This window comes from Penicillium alfredii (genome assembly GCF_028826965.1).
Source record: "Penicillium alfredii strain IBT 34128 chromosome Unknown utg000007l_segment0_segment0, whole genome shotgun sequence".
Lineage (NCBI taxonomy): Eukaryota > Fungi > Ascomycota > Eurotiomycetes > Eurotiales > Aspergillaceae > Penicillium > Penicillium alfredii.
Window position 1 is genome coordinate 2335960 of NW_026622704.1, and position 13320 is coordinate 2349279.

General features: G+C 53.0%; 6 protein-coding genes across 6 annotated transcripts; 3 read left to right on the forward strand and 3 right to left on the reverse strand.

Annotated features, from left to right (window-relative positions):
* Positions 1 to 1918: 1918 nt before the first annotated feature.
* Positions 1919 to 3607, forward strand: NUU61_005542 (tRNA-ribosyltransferase family protein; the record flags this gene model as incomplete). The annotated part of the gene is made up of 8 exons (XM_056656124.1): positions 1919 to 1993; positions 2083 to 2333; positions 2407 to 2490; positions 2554 to 2874; positions 2927 to 2984; positions 3037 to 3114; positions 3167 to 3354; positions 3418 to 3607. 8 exons carry the CDS (start codon positions 1919 to 1921, stop codon positions 3605 to 3607), a joined length of 1245 nt encoding a protein of 414 aa, XP_056511737.1.
* A 373-nt stretch (positions 3608 to 3980) lies between these two features.
* Positions 3981 to 4994, forward strand: NUU61_005543 (thymidylate synthase; the record flags this gene model as incomplete). The annotated part of the gene is made up of 1 exon (XM_056656125.1): positions 3981 to 4994. One exon carries the CDS (start codon positions 3981 to 3983, stop codon positions 4992 to 4994), a length of 1014 nt encoding a protein of 337 aa, XP_056511738.1.
* A 340-nt stretch (positions 4995 to 5334) lies between these two features.
* NUU61_005544 (AN1-type zinc finger protein) lies at positions 5335 to 6315 on the reverse strand (the record flags this gene model as incomplete). The annotated part of the gene is made up of 1 exon (XM_056656126.1): positions 5335 to 6315. The coding sequence occupies one exon, from the start codon at positions 6313 to 6315 to the stop codon at positions 5335 to 5337; it is 981 nt and encodes a 326-aa protein (XP_056511739.1).
* Positions 6316 to 6733: 418 nt separating this feature from the next.
* On the reverse strand, positions 6734 to 10095 carry NUU61_005545 (histone deacetylase hosB; the record flags this gene model as incomplete). Its single annotated transcript, XM_056656127.1, has 2 exons — positions 6734 to 7811; positions 7850 to 10095. 2 exons carry the CDS (start codon positions 10093 to 10095, stop codon positions 6734 to 6736), a joined length of 3324 nt encoding a protein of 1107 aa, XP_056511740.1.
* A 509-nt stretch (positions 10096 to 10604) lies between these two features.
* On the reverse strand, positions 10605 to 10895 carry NUU61_005546 (uncharacterized protein; the record flags this gene model as incomplete). Its single annotated transcript, XM_056656128.1, has 1 exon — positions 10605 to 10895. One exon carries the CDS (start codon positions 10893 to 10895, stop codon positions 10605 to 10607), a length of 291 nt encoding a protein of 96 aa, XP_056511741.1.
* A 1382-nt stretch (positions 10896 to 12277) lies between these two features.
* On the forward strand, positions 12278 to 13135 carry NUU61_005547 (YggS family pyridoxal phosphate enzyme; the record flags this gene model as incomplete). The annotated part of the gene is made up of 1 exon (XM_056656129.1): positions 12278 to 13135. The coding sequence occupies one exon, from the start codon at positions 12278 to 12280 to the stop codon at positions 13133 to 13135; it is 858 nt and encodes a 285-aa protein (XP_056511742.1).
* Between the last annotated feature and the right edge of the window lie 185 nt (positions 13136 to 13320).

Sequence of the window (13320 nt, forward strand, 5' to 3'; positions counted from 1 at the left end):
AAAAGAAAGAAAAAAGGAAGACACAATTACCACGCACCCTCTACCTCCGATACCGATTGCTCCCTCCTCGGGCACAGCCAATGCATGACTCGTTTCAGTTATCAACAACCCCGTGGATGGATATACCCGAGTATTGGTGTCGACGAATGTCCAACACGGATGCTGGTTATGCAGCCGGCAATGGTTGATATGACGAGATGGTCAAGACAAATATGCAACGCGTAACTTGCCACCAGATGTGGGCCGCTTCCTTGCATCCGTTTGGGACTTGTGGAACTCTGCAATCCGGCCGTCATACCCCGATCCCGATGTCATGAAGACGTCTTTTGTGGCTCGCTCGCGCCGCTTCCGGGCTGATGCTTTTCCTGCATGGATATCTTCGCGGGAATTGGATGCTCTATACAATACATGTCATCACACGTCAACTGGTTTTCGGCTGGTTTCGGTGGTGCATTACACAGTGTTTGCTGTGGTGTGCTGTGAAATTGGACAAATCTCTCCAGGACTTCCTTGCGATGAGTTCTCTGTCTGTCATTAGATAGGCGTGCTGGATCCCCCAACAAGCACTCCTCTTTTACCTCAAGACCTGAGATGAAAAAGAGCAAAGCATACACACCACTCGGACATCCTGGCTTCTCTATGCCGTGGACACCCAATCCACACATTATCAGCGTGAAACAAGCCAAGCCAGTGTGCCTGCTTTACCTCCTGGAGCCTAGAATCCTGTCTTGGGCCAATGTGCATTTGTGTGACCTCAAACGGGAATCCACTCGTCCGGATGCCAAGCAGACAGGCATGACAGGGGAACGACGGGACAGAAAAAGAAGAAAGACAGTGGCAAAGGGGATCAAATAGGGGGCCAAATAACCAGGAGCTAAAAAAAAACACAGATACAAGCTTTTTGTTTTGTTTTTCTCTCTTTTGTTCTCTTTTCAAGAACTAGTCAACTTGGGCTGTTGTGGACCTTTTGTTTATGCTGATGCTTATGTTTTGCTTACTACAATTTTTTTTTTGGATGCGTTGAGTTCAATACGGGAGTTTCTTTCTTTCTTTCTTTTTCTTTTCTTTCTTTTTTATCCGTTTGGCTGGATTGTATGGATGGGATGGGATGGGATGGGATTGGAGTCTTTTATTGCTACTTGTGCTGGACTTGGTCTGCTGGGGTCTGAATCAGCTGCTAATCCGTATATCGACAGGACATTACCATTGATGAATTTTGCTTTCTATGATTTGACTATTCTTGGTAGGCTGGAAATGGCATTCCTATGATAGAGGGTGCTGTAAAGGAGTTGAAGAGAGCTGAAGTAGTGACTTCTCGGTGATATTGGATTAAAGTACAACACCTTGTGGATTCAGGAATAAAATAGCTCTTTGAACTTTGTGTTTAACTCGCTGTTTCCCTTCCCCTTCTCTTCTGTCCTATAGCAGCATCTTTGATAGTATCTTCCTAATCGCTGATCCTAACGTCACTAGACTCCCTGTTCTTGTAATTAGAATAAATATCTAAATTAAATTTCTCCCCTTGAATATAATATTTTAATTAAGATTCTGTCGCATTAGGCCACGGTCCCAGCCATTAGCCCTAACTAGATCTGATTTATAGTAAAACCCTCTTCTTGGCTTGCCTCCTTGCACAATTGATATATGAAACATATAACATAAAAGCAAATCAGCCAGAAAAATACCAACTCTCTCAATTATCAAAATGTTCGTCTTCTACATAAATCAACCTGGAATAGTATACCTCGGCCTCGGCTCATTGATGCAAACCAAGCAAACAGCTTATCGATAAACCAAGTGGGATCGCGTCGCCCACGTAGATGAACCCACCTATCCTCGCTCCATGCAATGTCACCGATTCTTGACGAGATCCCGCGCTAGAAACCCTCCAGTGGCTCAATCTTTCCGCATTGCCGCCATGTCCACCACCGCGGAGCCTAGCCGCAAACCCATGCCCTCCGCCTTGACTTTTGCCCGGCACGCCAAATGCTCGGTAGGTGGCCTCGTAGAAAAAGCACAAAAATACAGAATGCAAAAGAACAGATCTCTAACCGAGAATTATATTCGTGTTGATCTTCATAGACTACCAAGGCCCGCGCCAGCACTCTCCATCTCCCCCATGGCTCGGTCCCGCTGCCGATCTTCATGCCTGTCGCGACGCAGGCCTCCCTCAAGGGTCTGACCTATGATCAGCTCCGACAGACGGGCTGTATGCTCTGCTTGAATAATACTTATCATCTAGGTCTAAAGCCTGGTCAGGCGGTTTTGGATGCCGTTGGCGGGGCCCATAAGTTACAAGGATGGGATCGGAATCTCTTGACTGATAGCGGCGGGTGAGAAAAAAAAAAAAAAAAAAAAAAAAAAAGAAAATGAAATGAAGATCATAGACTGACCTATATGTGTTAGTTTCCAAATGGTCTCGCTTCTGAAACTGGCTACCGTGACCGAGGAAGGCGTGCGCTTCCTCAGTCCACACGATGGCACCCCAATGTATGTATTCCCCGGCAACCCCCCCTTCTGTCTGCTGCTTAATATCATCTAATGATACACCAGGCTCTTGACACCCGAACACTCTATCTCTCTTCAAAATTCTATTGGCTCCGATATCATCATGCAACTAGACGATGTGATTGCAACCACATCGCCAGATCATGCCCGCATCAAGGAAGCAATGGGGCGGTCTGTCAGGTGGCTGGACCGGTGCATTGACGCGCATAAAAATCCAGAGAGCCAAAACCTTTTCTGTATTATCCAGGGTGGTCTTGACCTGGAGTTGCGGCGGCAGTGCTGCGCCGAGATGGTGGCTCGAGATACACCTGGAATCGCCATTGGGGGCCTTTCTGGAGGTGAGGCAAAGGAGGAGTTTTGTAAGGTGTATGTGTGGCCCTGTTTGCGAGTATTGATATACATACTGACTCGGAGAAAGCGTGGATACATGCACGGGGCTTCTTCCAGAGGAAAAGCCGAGATACGTGATGGGCGTGGTATGCCTTTTGTCATCTCTACTGTGTTTCATTCTGCTCATCTGTGCTCTAGGGATATCCCGAAGATATGATTGTGGCGATAGCATTGGGTGCAGACATGTTCGACTGTGTGTGGCCCACACGGACAGCGGTAGGGCCCTTCTCATTCTGATGTTTTTTTATAGGTATACTGACATAATTAGCGCTTCGGAAATGCCATCGTCTCATCTGGCACATTAAACCTCGGACACAAAACCTATGCGCAAGATTTCGGCCCTATTGACGAAGAATGCACCTGTGCCTGCTGTCGCCCAACCAAGCAGGGAGGCCTTGGAATTACGCGGGCGTATATGTTCCATGTGACGCAGAAAGAGACGGTTGGCGCCCATCTGTATGGTCTAGCAACTTTTCCTCCTGTTTACTCTGTACTTCGTTGATCACTGACATGCTCTAGTCTCACGATTCATAACGTCCATTTTATGCTGTCACTCATGGGTGCTGCGCGGCAGGCAATCCTCGAGGATCGATATCCTAGCTTTGTTCGGGATTTTTTCTCCAAGATCTATGATGGCGATAAATCGAAGTTTCCCGAGTGGGCGGTGGGTGCATTGCGCGGGGTTGGGGTGGACTTGTTGGCGGAGTAAATGGTCTAACGACTGCCTCGAAGGTAGTTCAACGTCGGTAAAATTATGGTGATTCTACTGAAGATTGAGAGTGTTTGGCTCTATGTATAAAGAGCGTGTGCATTACAGGAGTTGGGTTAATTGAAGAGCTTTACTTTAATGATATGGTTGAAGCAGGCATGATGTGAAGTGCTTTAAAAAATTATCATACTATCCAATGTTGATTACTATCGTCAGCATGAGTAATGCCTCAGGCCATAATCGATATTGATGTTTCACGTGACCACGTGTCGCGTCGACGCGATCCACGCAGCTCGAGGCTCCTGTCCTCCCCTCCGAAATCCAAAAAACCCCCAAAAGGACAATTAAGTTAGCTTAACATCCTACCTAAACCATGACTCAAGAGCAAACTGCACCCGCCGCTGCGGCCCCCTCGCCACCACACAACCCCTCGCACGAAGAACACCAATATCTGAATTTAATCCGAACAATCCTGTCCCAAGGCGAGCACCGCCCCGACCGCACCGGCACAGGAACACGATCAATCTTCGCGCCACCACAACTGCGCTTCTCACTGTCCAAGCCCAACCCAGACAACAGCGGGTCCCCAATCCCCGTGCTGCCGCTGCTGACCACCAAACGAGTCTTTCTGCGGGCGGTCCTCGCCGAGCTCCTTTGGTTCATCTCTGGCAGCACGTCGTCGCAACCTCTCTCAGACGCGGGCATTAAGATCTGGGACGGGAACGGCAGCCGCGAGTTCCTGGATAAGGTGGGGCTGGGCCACCGCGAGGAAGGCGACCTGGGCCCCGTGTACGGGTTCCAGTGGCGCCATTTCGGCGCGGAGTACGTCGACGCCAAGGCCGATTACTCGGGCCAGGGTGTCGACCAGCTCCAGGATGTGGTGAAAAAGCTCATCCACTCGCCATTTGATCGCCGTATCATTATGAGCGCTTGGAACCCCGCTGATCTGCGGAAAATGGCGCTCCCGCCTTGCCATATGTTCGCCCAGTTCTATGTCTCGTTCCCGCCGGGTATGACTGTCGATGAGAAGACTGGTTGCCCCTCGGAGAAGGGCATTCTCTCGTGTTTGCTTTACCAGCGCTCGTGCGATATGGGGCTTGGCGTTCCGTTTAATATCGCCTCTTATGCTCTGCTTACCCATATCCTTGCCCACGCTGCTGATCTGCATCCCGGCACTCTTGTGCACACTATGGGCGATGCCCATGTCTATCTTGACCATATCGATGCCCTGAATGAGCAGCTGACCCGTGAGCCGACGGAATTCCCTGAGCTGCGGATCAAGCGCGAGGACCGGGGGAGTGCGGTTATCGATGGCTGGAAGGATGATGAGTTCGAGGTGATTGGGTACAAGCCGCACAAGACGATCAAGATGAAAATGAGTGTTTGACTGGTTCCTTGGTCTTAGATGGGGCTGGACTTTTGTGTTATGATATTATGATACCAACAGTGGAATGAATCCGCTGCTTTAGATGTTGGATGAATGATAAATGTTTTCATTCTTGAACTCGATTAGTTTTCGACTTAGATATGAAATATCCATAGGTAGTTCAGACTAAAGCAAGAACAAGACGGTAAATCAGAACCGGGTATCACATTGATATCCACACGCTTTGAGTGTATCAAGCTATGTACTTTACACCGAGATAGCTCAGAAAAGCCAAAAAGAAAAAGAGAAAAAAAAAAACCGCAATGTATCATGCAAAAGATCATGCAAATGTATCCACGCATCATGACTTCCCCAGAACAGCCCCAGCCCCACGAAGCAACACAATCGTGTCACCCTGCCTCACCTTGCCAGCTCCAATCGCTTCGGAGAACTCCAAGAAATCCCCCGACTCGACATGAAACACTCGTAAGCGAGCATCCTCCCCACCACCACGATTATTGACATTCTCAACATGCAGCCTGCGCGCCGCATCATCAAGCACCCGCCCAACCTTCCACCTCGAGTCAAAGTAAAAGTCGCCCGCCGGCGTATCCGCCGCCTGCGTATCCGCCGTGCCGACAGTACGCAAATACAGCCGCTTATCCGTCGGGACAGAGGCCTCGCCCTTGGCCGAGCGTTTAAGTGTATTGACGCGCGCAGCACGGGCAGCGGGGCTGTTGGCGGCGGGTTTGGGTTTGGGGAGGAGGGTACCGCTGGCGGCTTGCTGCTGCTTATCGCGGCCCCAGGAGCGCACGCGCGCAAACATACCCTTGAGCGTGTCGTTGGCGCCGGCGCCGATGTTAGTATTGCTGCCTGGGCGGCGTGCACCCAGCGGGGTAATCTTGGCGCAGTCGTGTTCCTCGCGCAGCCGGTGCTTGAGACAGTACTGGCGGTTGCAGTCGGGGCAGCGCACGCCCGGGTCTTTGAGGGTGTGGATCAGGGTTTTGCATTCCAGATGGGCGCATTGCTCTGAGTTGTATATGTTGGGTTTCTCGGGCGCGCTGCGGTTCTCTTTGGTGTTGGCTGTTGATGATGATCTTGCGCCGCTACGGCGGCGGGCCCATTCTCCGGCGCGCGCGCATTTGTGTGCTGTTTCGCTGCGGTGGTCGAGGCAGAATGTGCTGTGGCAGGACTCGCACCGGAAGGGGAGGAAGTCGAGCTGGCCGCAGTATTCGAATTGGCAGTGGCGGCCGATGGATTCTAGGTCTTCGTCGGCCATTTGGGTGAAGGATTCGTTTGTGTTGGAGGCTGTGTGCGCCTTCGATATACTGATGGGAGGCATGGTGGAGGGAGGTATGAAGGAGGAAGAGAGAGGGAGGGAGTACAAAGCACAAACAATCTAGAAATGTAGATGTAAATATGTTCGGGGAATCTATCGGTGCTCGGCCGCCACAAAGGCGTGTTGACTAAGCTGAATGCGGAGAACCATGACTAATGCGGAGAAGCTTCCAGTGTGATCTACAACAGCTAGACTACACGTGGATAGCCACAAGCATACTAACATACAGAACCAAAGAAACACATTGCCCACAAAAGAAATCCAGTTACACAAGGGGTATATGACAAAACATGGAATCCACAGCCAAGTCATCCTGTGGATATGACACCAGAGCCCATCCATGACGCCAGAAAGAGAAAAGAGAAGAAAGTAAAGAAAAAGGGAAAGAGAACCAAGGGAATGTCAAACAACATGTGTCAAATCACAGTGGGTAAGAAGGACCACCACTCTGGCCATGAGAACCAGAAGCCTCAGTGGGAGGGTGCTGGGTCGGATGTGGGTCTATGTGTTCGTCGGTGCGATTCTCTGGCGTGGCAAAGGGAATAGGGCTGCTAGACGTGAACACCGGGAGCCCGTGCTTGGTTTGGGCTGCGGACATGGGAGGGGAGAAGAGGCTCGACTGAGGATGGGTTGCATCGGGGTTGGTAATGGTGTCGGGGGTTAGAGGCGGAGAGGTATGGGTAGAGAACAGTTTCGGCTGTGGAGCTGCAGAGGTAGACACAGGCGGCGGGAATATTCCCCCGGGTCTTGCGTCAGTCGTGCTGGCCACAGGAGCCGATGGCAGAGATGTCAACGGTGTATCATAGGAAGGAGCGAACTTCTGCTCCTGATTCTCCTGCTTGACCACATCTCCCGTGAACGCCCCCACAGATGAAGTAGGGAGAGGGGGCGGCGAGCTGCTGGGTGTGGATGTGAAGTGAGCAGCTGCTTTGCCGCGAGCACCTTTGGGTCCACTGGTCTTCCTGGGCGATTTCGGGGACTTTGGCGTCCGCCCCCCTCGTGACGAGGCCTGCTTGCATTCCTCGGCGGCTTTCTTCTCCCGAACACCCTTCTTCTCCCGAGCAAGTTGTTCCTCGGGGGATGGCATCAGCAGTTTAATCTTGCGCACGCCGGCAGACAATGCCTCCACGTCATCGGGAGGTGGGGTGCCCTCATCAGCAAGTTTCGAAGGAAGATAAGCGGCGGGAACTCGGGGCACTGGAGGAGCTTTTCTGGGGCTTGCAGAGCGTTTCGGGGTGCCCGGCCGCGAACTACTGGTCTTGCGTGTACCGGAGGATGCGGTGGACTTTGTGCTTGCCGCCGAGGCCGGCCGTTCCCCAGCACTCGCTTGGTCACCAGAGCCGGTCAAGTCACCCATATCAAGGGAAGCTGCAGTGGCACTCTTTCTGCGAGTGGCATCCACTGTCGGCGAAGACTCCCGCGACGGGTCGGGCAGATCATTGACATCAATAGTTGTGCGGCGATTCTTCCGCATTGCCTGCTGTCGCGGAGTCGCAGGCCTGGGTGAATGAGGGACCGGAGACTTGGTTTTTCTCACGCGAAGCTGTCGTTTCTCCTCGGGGGCGCCGGGGGCGGCGGGGGCGCGGGCACTGCAGCAAGATTGACACCACCATCCAATGCTACCTGGCGTTCGCGACGCTGGCGAGAAGCCTCCGCGTTGAGGTCCTCCGGACGGCAGCTCGTGGTTTGCCGGTGCTCGGGGATAAGTACCTTGGAAAGCTCATGTGCCGCGGTTGCCCAGCCCACTTCTGGTAGTGGGGGAAGGCTGGGATCTGGGATGGCGTGAGAGCCATTGGACTTGCGATCACGCGTCGGAGTAACCACCTTGGCCGAAAATGAGCGAGTTGGCGCAAAATACGTCGGAGCTGATTTCTCTCGTGGCTTGGTTGGCGGCCATACAAGCGCTTCCAACTCGGAGAGCAAAGTCGGCGTCCACCATTCATTATCGTATTCAGCTCGGTTGAGAGGCTGTTTCGAAGTCTCAGTCGGGGAAGAGGCTGTCAGACTAAGCCGACCCGTCATCTCGGATGCCAGCCGGCTATCAACCGAATCATGTGCAACTGAGTCGCCCAAGCCAGCCAAATGGCTGAGCACTCCACTGGTCAGGGCTCGGTCACTATAACCTCCCTCGAGAACACTGATGACACGTCCGTCCACACCGAGCCCTTCCTCCTGTGACATTCGCACAACATCGGCCGTAAACTTGGCGTAGAAGTCAGTCGGGACGTGCACCTTGTGTCGCTGCATCCCAGGGCTTTCCCACTCGCTCGCGTCAAATCCAGCCGAAATGAAGATGGCAGCTTTCGGCGGCGGCCCAGTCGGGTTTTCAGAGAGTCGTTTGGTATGATGGCGAAGGAATGCGCGGGCTTTGGTAAGCAATGCTATGTACTTGGTCCGGTACAGTTTCCAGAACTCGGCATCGGTCTCCCAGGTCTCCAGGTGAACATTCCAAATGGATTGGCCGTGAGCTCTATCAATGCACACGCTTGCATTGCGGACCTTATCTGGTTCGCCACCCTCACAGGGGTAGGAGTTGATATCGTGAAGGCTGTAGTATCCAATGGCGGTTTTCTTGTAAGGAGACGCATTGCGCGGGGCCATGGATGCCTTGTAGTTGTGATCCCATGTGATATCCTGCGAACCATCTCCGTGATGGAGGTCGAAGTCCAGGATGGCGGCGTGAGTGAGACCATGGGTCATCGCCGCGTAGGAGATACCCACGTGGACGTTGTTGATCCAGCAAAAGCCCGAAGGGAAGTCTGCCGAGCAATGATGGCCCGGCGGGCGAATACACACAAAGGCGCGCGAGGTCGGCCCGGGCCCGAGGACAGCATCCACACCTTCACAAACACCGCCCAGAGCCCCCTCGAATGCATTCAAAGATTCGGCACACAGGTAAAGATCGCCCGAGTGAAGTGGCGGGCCACCAAATGCCAGACCATCATTGCCTTGAGTGCGAGGCCGAACGAGTTCTTTGCCCGTCAACGCGAGTCGCGACTCCGCGATGTCGCACATGCTCTTCAAATCGGTCATCCATTGTGTTCCATGGACATTCGTCACAGAAGTGTCCGAAAGTGCCAGCGACCGCGACGTCTTGCGGATCTGGAAAGGCGGCGCAGGCAAGGAATGTAAATCGAGGTGTGGGTGTGGCGCGAACTGCTCACCCGCGTGTCGGCGCCCGAGGCGCACATACGCCGCAGAGACACCAAGGACACAGGCGCGAATGCGCTCGGGTCTCTCGACGATAGAGCCCAACACAGCCTTGGATGCGCGCGGGCGCGAGAAACGGTGGCCGTAGCAGGCGTCATGGACAACCACCACCGTCTTGGCTTGAAGATCTACCACCTGGTGCAGATCAATCTCCTTCTGGAAGTGTTCAGCTGCAATCGAGGCAGCAGTTGGGGCCTGGGGCTCGGTGGTGGGTGATAGCGCGAGTCTTTGCGGCAACATGGCGGGCGACGCGGTGGTGGTCGGGGACCCCGCGAAGTTGGAAGAGGAGCGGCGCGACGAGTCCGCCAGTGGTGACGAAGGTCCGGTGTTGAGGGAAACAGATCGGAGAGAGGCAGCTGACTGGCGCTTTTGAAGGGCTGGAATAGATTTGCGGCGTTCGTCGCGCAAAGAGGTGGAGCTGGGGGTTCGGCGCGGCGCAGGCTGAGAGGGGAGACGCGACGAACCATCGCGGGGGGATAACAGAGAGGGGGAGGTAGGCAGAGGAGTTGCGGCAGCATGAGCCAAAGACAGGCGATTCAAAGAGTCAGACAGAGGACAATGGGATCGATCCATTGCCGGTGGGTTGTCCACGGGAGGCGGATCATCCTGAGAGGGGGGGGTTGGAGGGGTCCATGATGCAGGAAGACCATGAAGCGCGAGACCATAAGGATTCCACACTTCTTTTTCGTCAGAGATGCAAGACCAGGGACTATGTAAGAGGATGCGTAGAAGGGCAAAAAGGAGATGCTGGATGGTTCATGTTTGTCCCTGTGGTTGGTGACTACAAAGGGCAAGAGACCAGTCGATCACATCAACACAACTAAATCAGACATTCCTGCACATTCTTGGATCTAAGACACGGGATTGTTGGTCAAATAGCTTTCTTTATCAATACATAAGAGACATAAAACATAACCATCAAACACTGAAGTCGTTGAAATCATTCCTCAACGCCTATCCTCTAAGTAGATCCATCCGTCTTTGCCGAAATCAATGCCAATCAACCGAAACACCAGAGCTGGAAAAAAAAACTGGAAAAAAGAAAATGGACAAAGAAGGTAAAACCACATGAAAGACAAGGCTCAGTGGGAGCGCAGGCCCCGCCACTGATACCACTGGAACCAGCGGCGACCAAAGCTGGCCTTCTCATCCATGGAATCTTGAGACTGGCGTCGCACCTTGTCTTCTTCCTTCCGGGTCTGCTTCTCTGACTTGAATCCTCGGGTGGCATGAGAGTTGCAGAAGCAGTGCATGTGGACTGTCTCGATGCTGACCCCGGGGCAGCCGCTGCGGCGGTAGCCGGCGCAGACACTCTGGCCGGCGTCTTCTTCGCACTGGCACCACTCGTAGAGGGTGAAGTATTGGCGACACATGGTTTGCAATTGGAGTGTCTCTGGTGATGTTGAATGTTTTTCTCTGTAGTAATCCAAGCCAACGGGCTCTGTGGATTGTGCGGGTAGATTCGGAAATGGTCGATTGGGTTTGGTTTCTCTCTCTTCTCTTGATCAGATCAACTGGAAGGCGAGAAGACTTGAAGAAATGGATTGAAACTGCTCAGAGCGATCTGACGTGTCAATGGCTTTGAGATCGGTGAAGTTGGTGATCGGCGCTTGTAAGTGGGCAGTCTAGCCGGAAGACCGGGTGGTTGATGTAGGCTGTAGAATGTATAGATGGAAAGAGAAGAAATATGACTCAGACCAGCTGAGAGAAAAAAAATCGGATAAGACGGAGGATAAGAGAAAGAAAAGGATGAGAAAGTCGCGAGGGGAGGAAAAGCCTACGCCCAGTACAAGGTCTCGATCCACAGGGCAGCGTAAGGCTGTGGGGGTGCAAAATGATGAGTGAATGGATCATTGCAGGTCATTGACGTCAAAAGACGTGGTTTTTCTTTTCATTATTTGAGTACTACCCGCTCCGGCGTCTCCTGCTCCACCATTTTTTTTTTGGTTACATCTGGGCTCAGAGAAATTACTTGGTACGACTTGCTCGCCAGTGATTCCCCAGCATTCGCCTAGCATTGGCCCAGCTTGGCGCTTTGGAGGGATCAGATGAGAGAGAAAAAAAAAACGAAACTAGGTGGCTGAAGCACACAAAGGCGCTAGAAATAGGCAGAGGTTCTGCACGAAAATAGCAATAAAAGAATAAGAACGATAAAGAAAAGAAACAAAGCCTTACAGTTTCAACGCCTCACCGTTGAGGCTGACACGGGGATCTGCAAGGCGCGAAGGGTTTCTTTTCCGACGCAGATTCATCATTGGGCCAGCCTGTGTCTGGGCTAGCGCCAGGGCAGCCCGAACTTCCTGCTTTGGCTGTTTCTTTTAGCGCAGAGAGTTTTCGGTTGCAATGGAGCCGACACTCTTGGGGTCGCATGGGCAGAGAGACGAGATGAGATGAGATCACACGTCGATCCATCTAGATCCGCAAACGGAAGGAACACTTGAAGATCCTATCTGGGAAGGCGGTGGAGCATGGCCTGTCGGTCAAGTCATGTGGCGCGGGCATCTCCGAGGAACAGTGCCTCAGGCAACTACCGGGCTGGGGTTTGTATATCTTTATTCTTTTTGAGAGAAAATAGCGCCTGGACACTCCAGACTCGGACCATACTGCACAGACAAACTCTGTGGCACCCTTGAATGATCTATCATCTTGGGACAAGGCAGTCCATCAGACCAAACCCTCACTTCAACACCAACAATTGTTTAACCCAACCTCCCCAAAACCCTTTGCTTTCTTTTTCCCACCTCCCAACCCTGCCATGACCAGTCCCTCCTCTACCCCCAACATGACCGCTTCACCCGCCCGAACCTCCAGCCTCCTCACCAACCTCACCGCCGTAACCGCCCGCATCAGCACAGCCGCAGCACACGCCCCACCGCCGAGCAAGCCCGTACGACTGGTCGCCGTCTCAAAGCTCAAGCCGGCCTCGGACATCCTGGCCCTGCACAGCGCGCCGGCCTCGCAGCAGCACTTTGGCGAGAACTACCTGCAGGAGCTATTGGAGAAATCGCGCATTCTGCCGCCGACTATCAAATGGCATTTCATTGGCGGTCTACAGTCCAATAAATGCGTGACGCTGGCTCGTGACGTGCGCGGCCTGTGGGCCGTGGAAAGTGTCGACTCGGAGAAGAAGGCTGGGTTGTTGGATAAGGGCTGGGGTGAGCGTCCACCACTCGATGCCAATAATACCAGCATTGAGCAGCGGCAGCAGCCGGCTGCTGCCGCTGAAGACGCACGTCTCCGCATCTACGTCCAGATCAACACCTCCGGCGAAGAAAACAAAGCCGGCATCGACCCCACCGCCGCACCCGCCCTCTGCCGCTACATCCGCGACAAGTGTCCCCGGCTCCTGCTGCAAGGCGTCATGACCATCGGCGCCATCGCCCGTTCGCAAGCAACCACCCCGGAGAACGAGAACGAGGATTTTCTGCGTCTGCGCGAGACCCGCGATCACATCGTCGCCGAGCTGGGTCTGTCCGGGCCCGACGCCACCTTGGAACTGAGTATGGGCATGAGCCAGGATTTCGAGGGCGCTATTACCCTGGGCAGTGATCAGGTTCGTGTTGGGACTACTATCTTTGGGGATCGGCCGCCGAAGGCTCAGGCGGTGGTTTGAGATTGAAATGTGGGGATTCGTTGATTTTTCTTTCTTTTTTTTATGAGTTACGAACTTGTTGCATTATTATGGAGCATAGACATGTAAGAAAAAAGGGCGCCTGCATGGAAGAAACAAAAAGAAGACAAAAGAAGACAAAAGCGTCCGGTAGACTGGAGATATCTGGTTGCTCACTCATTGTACAA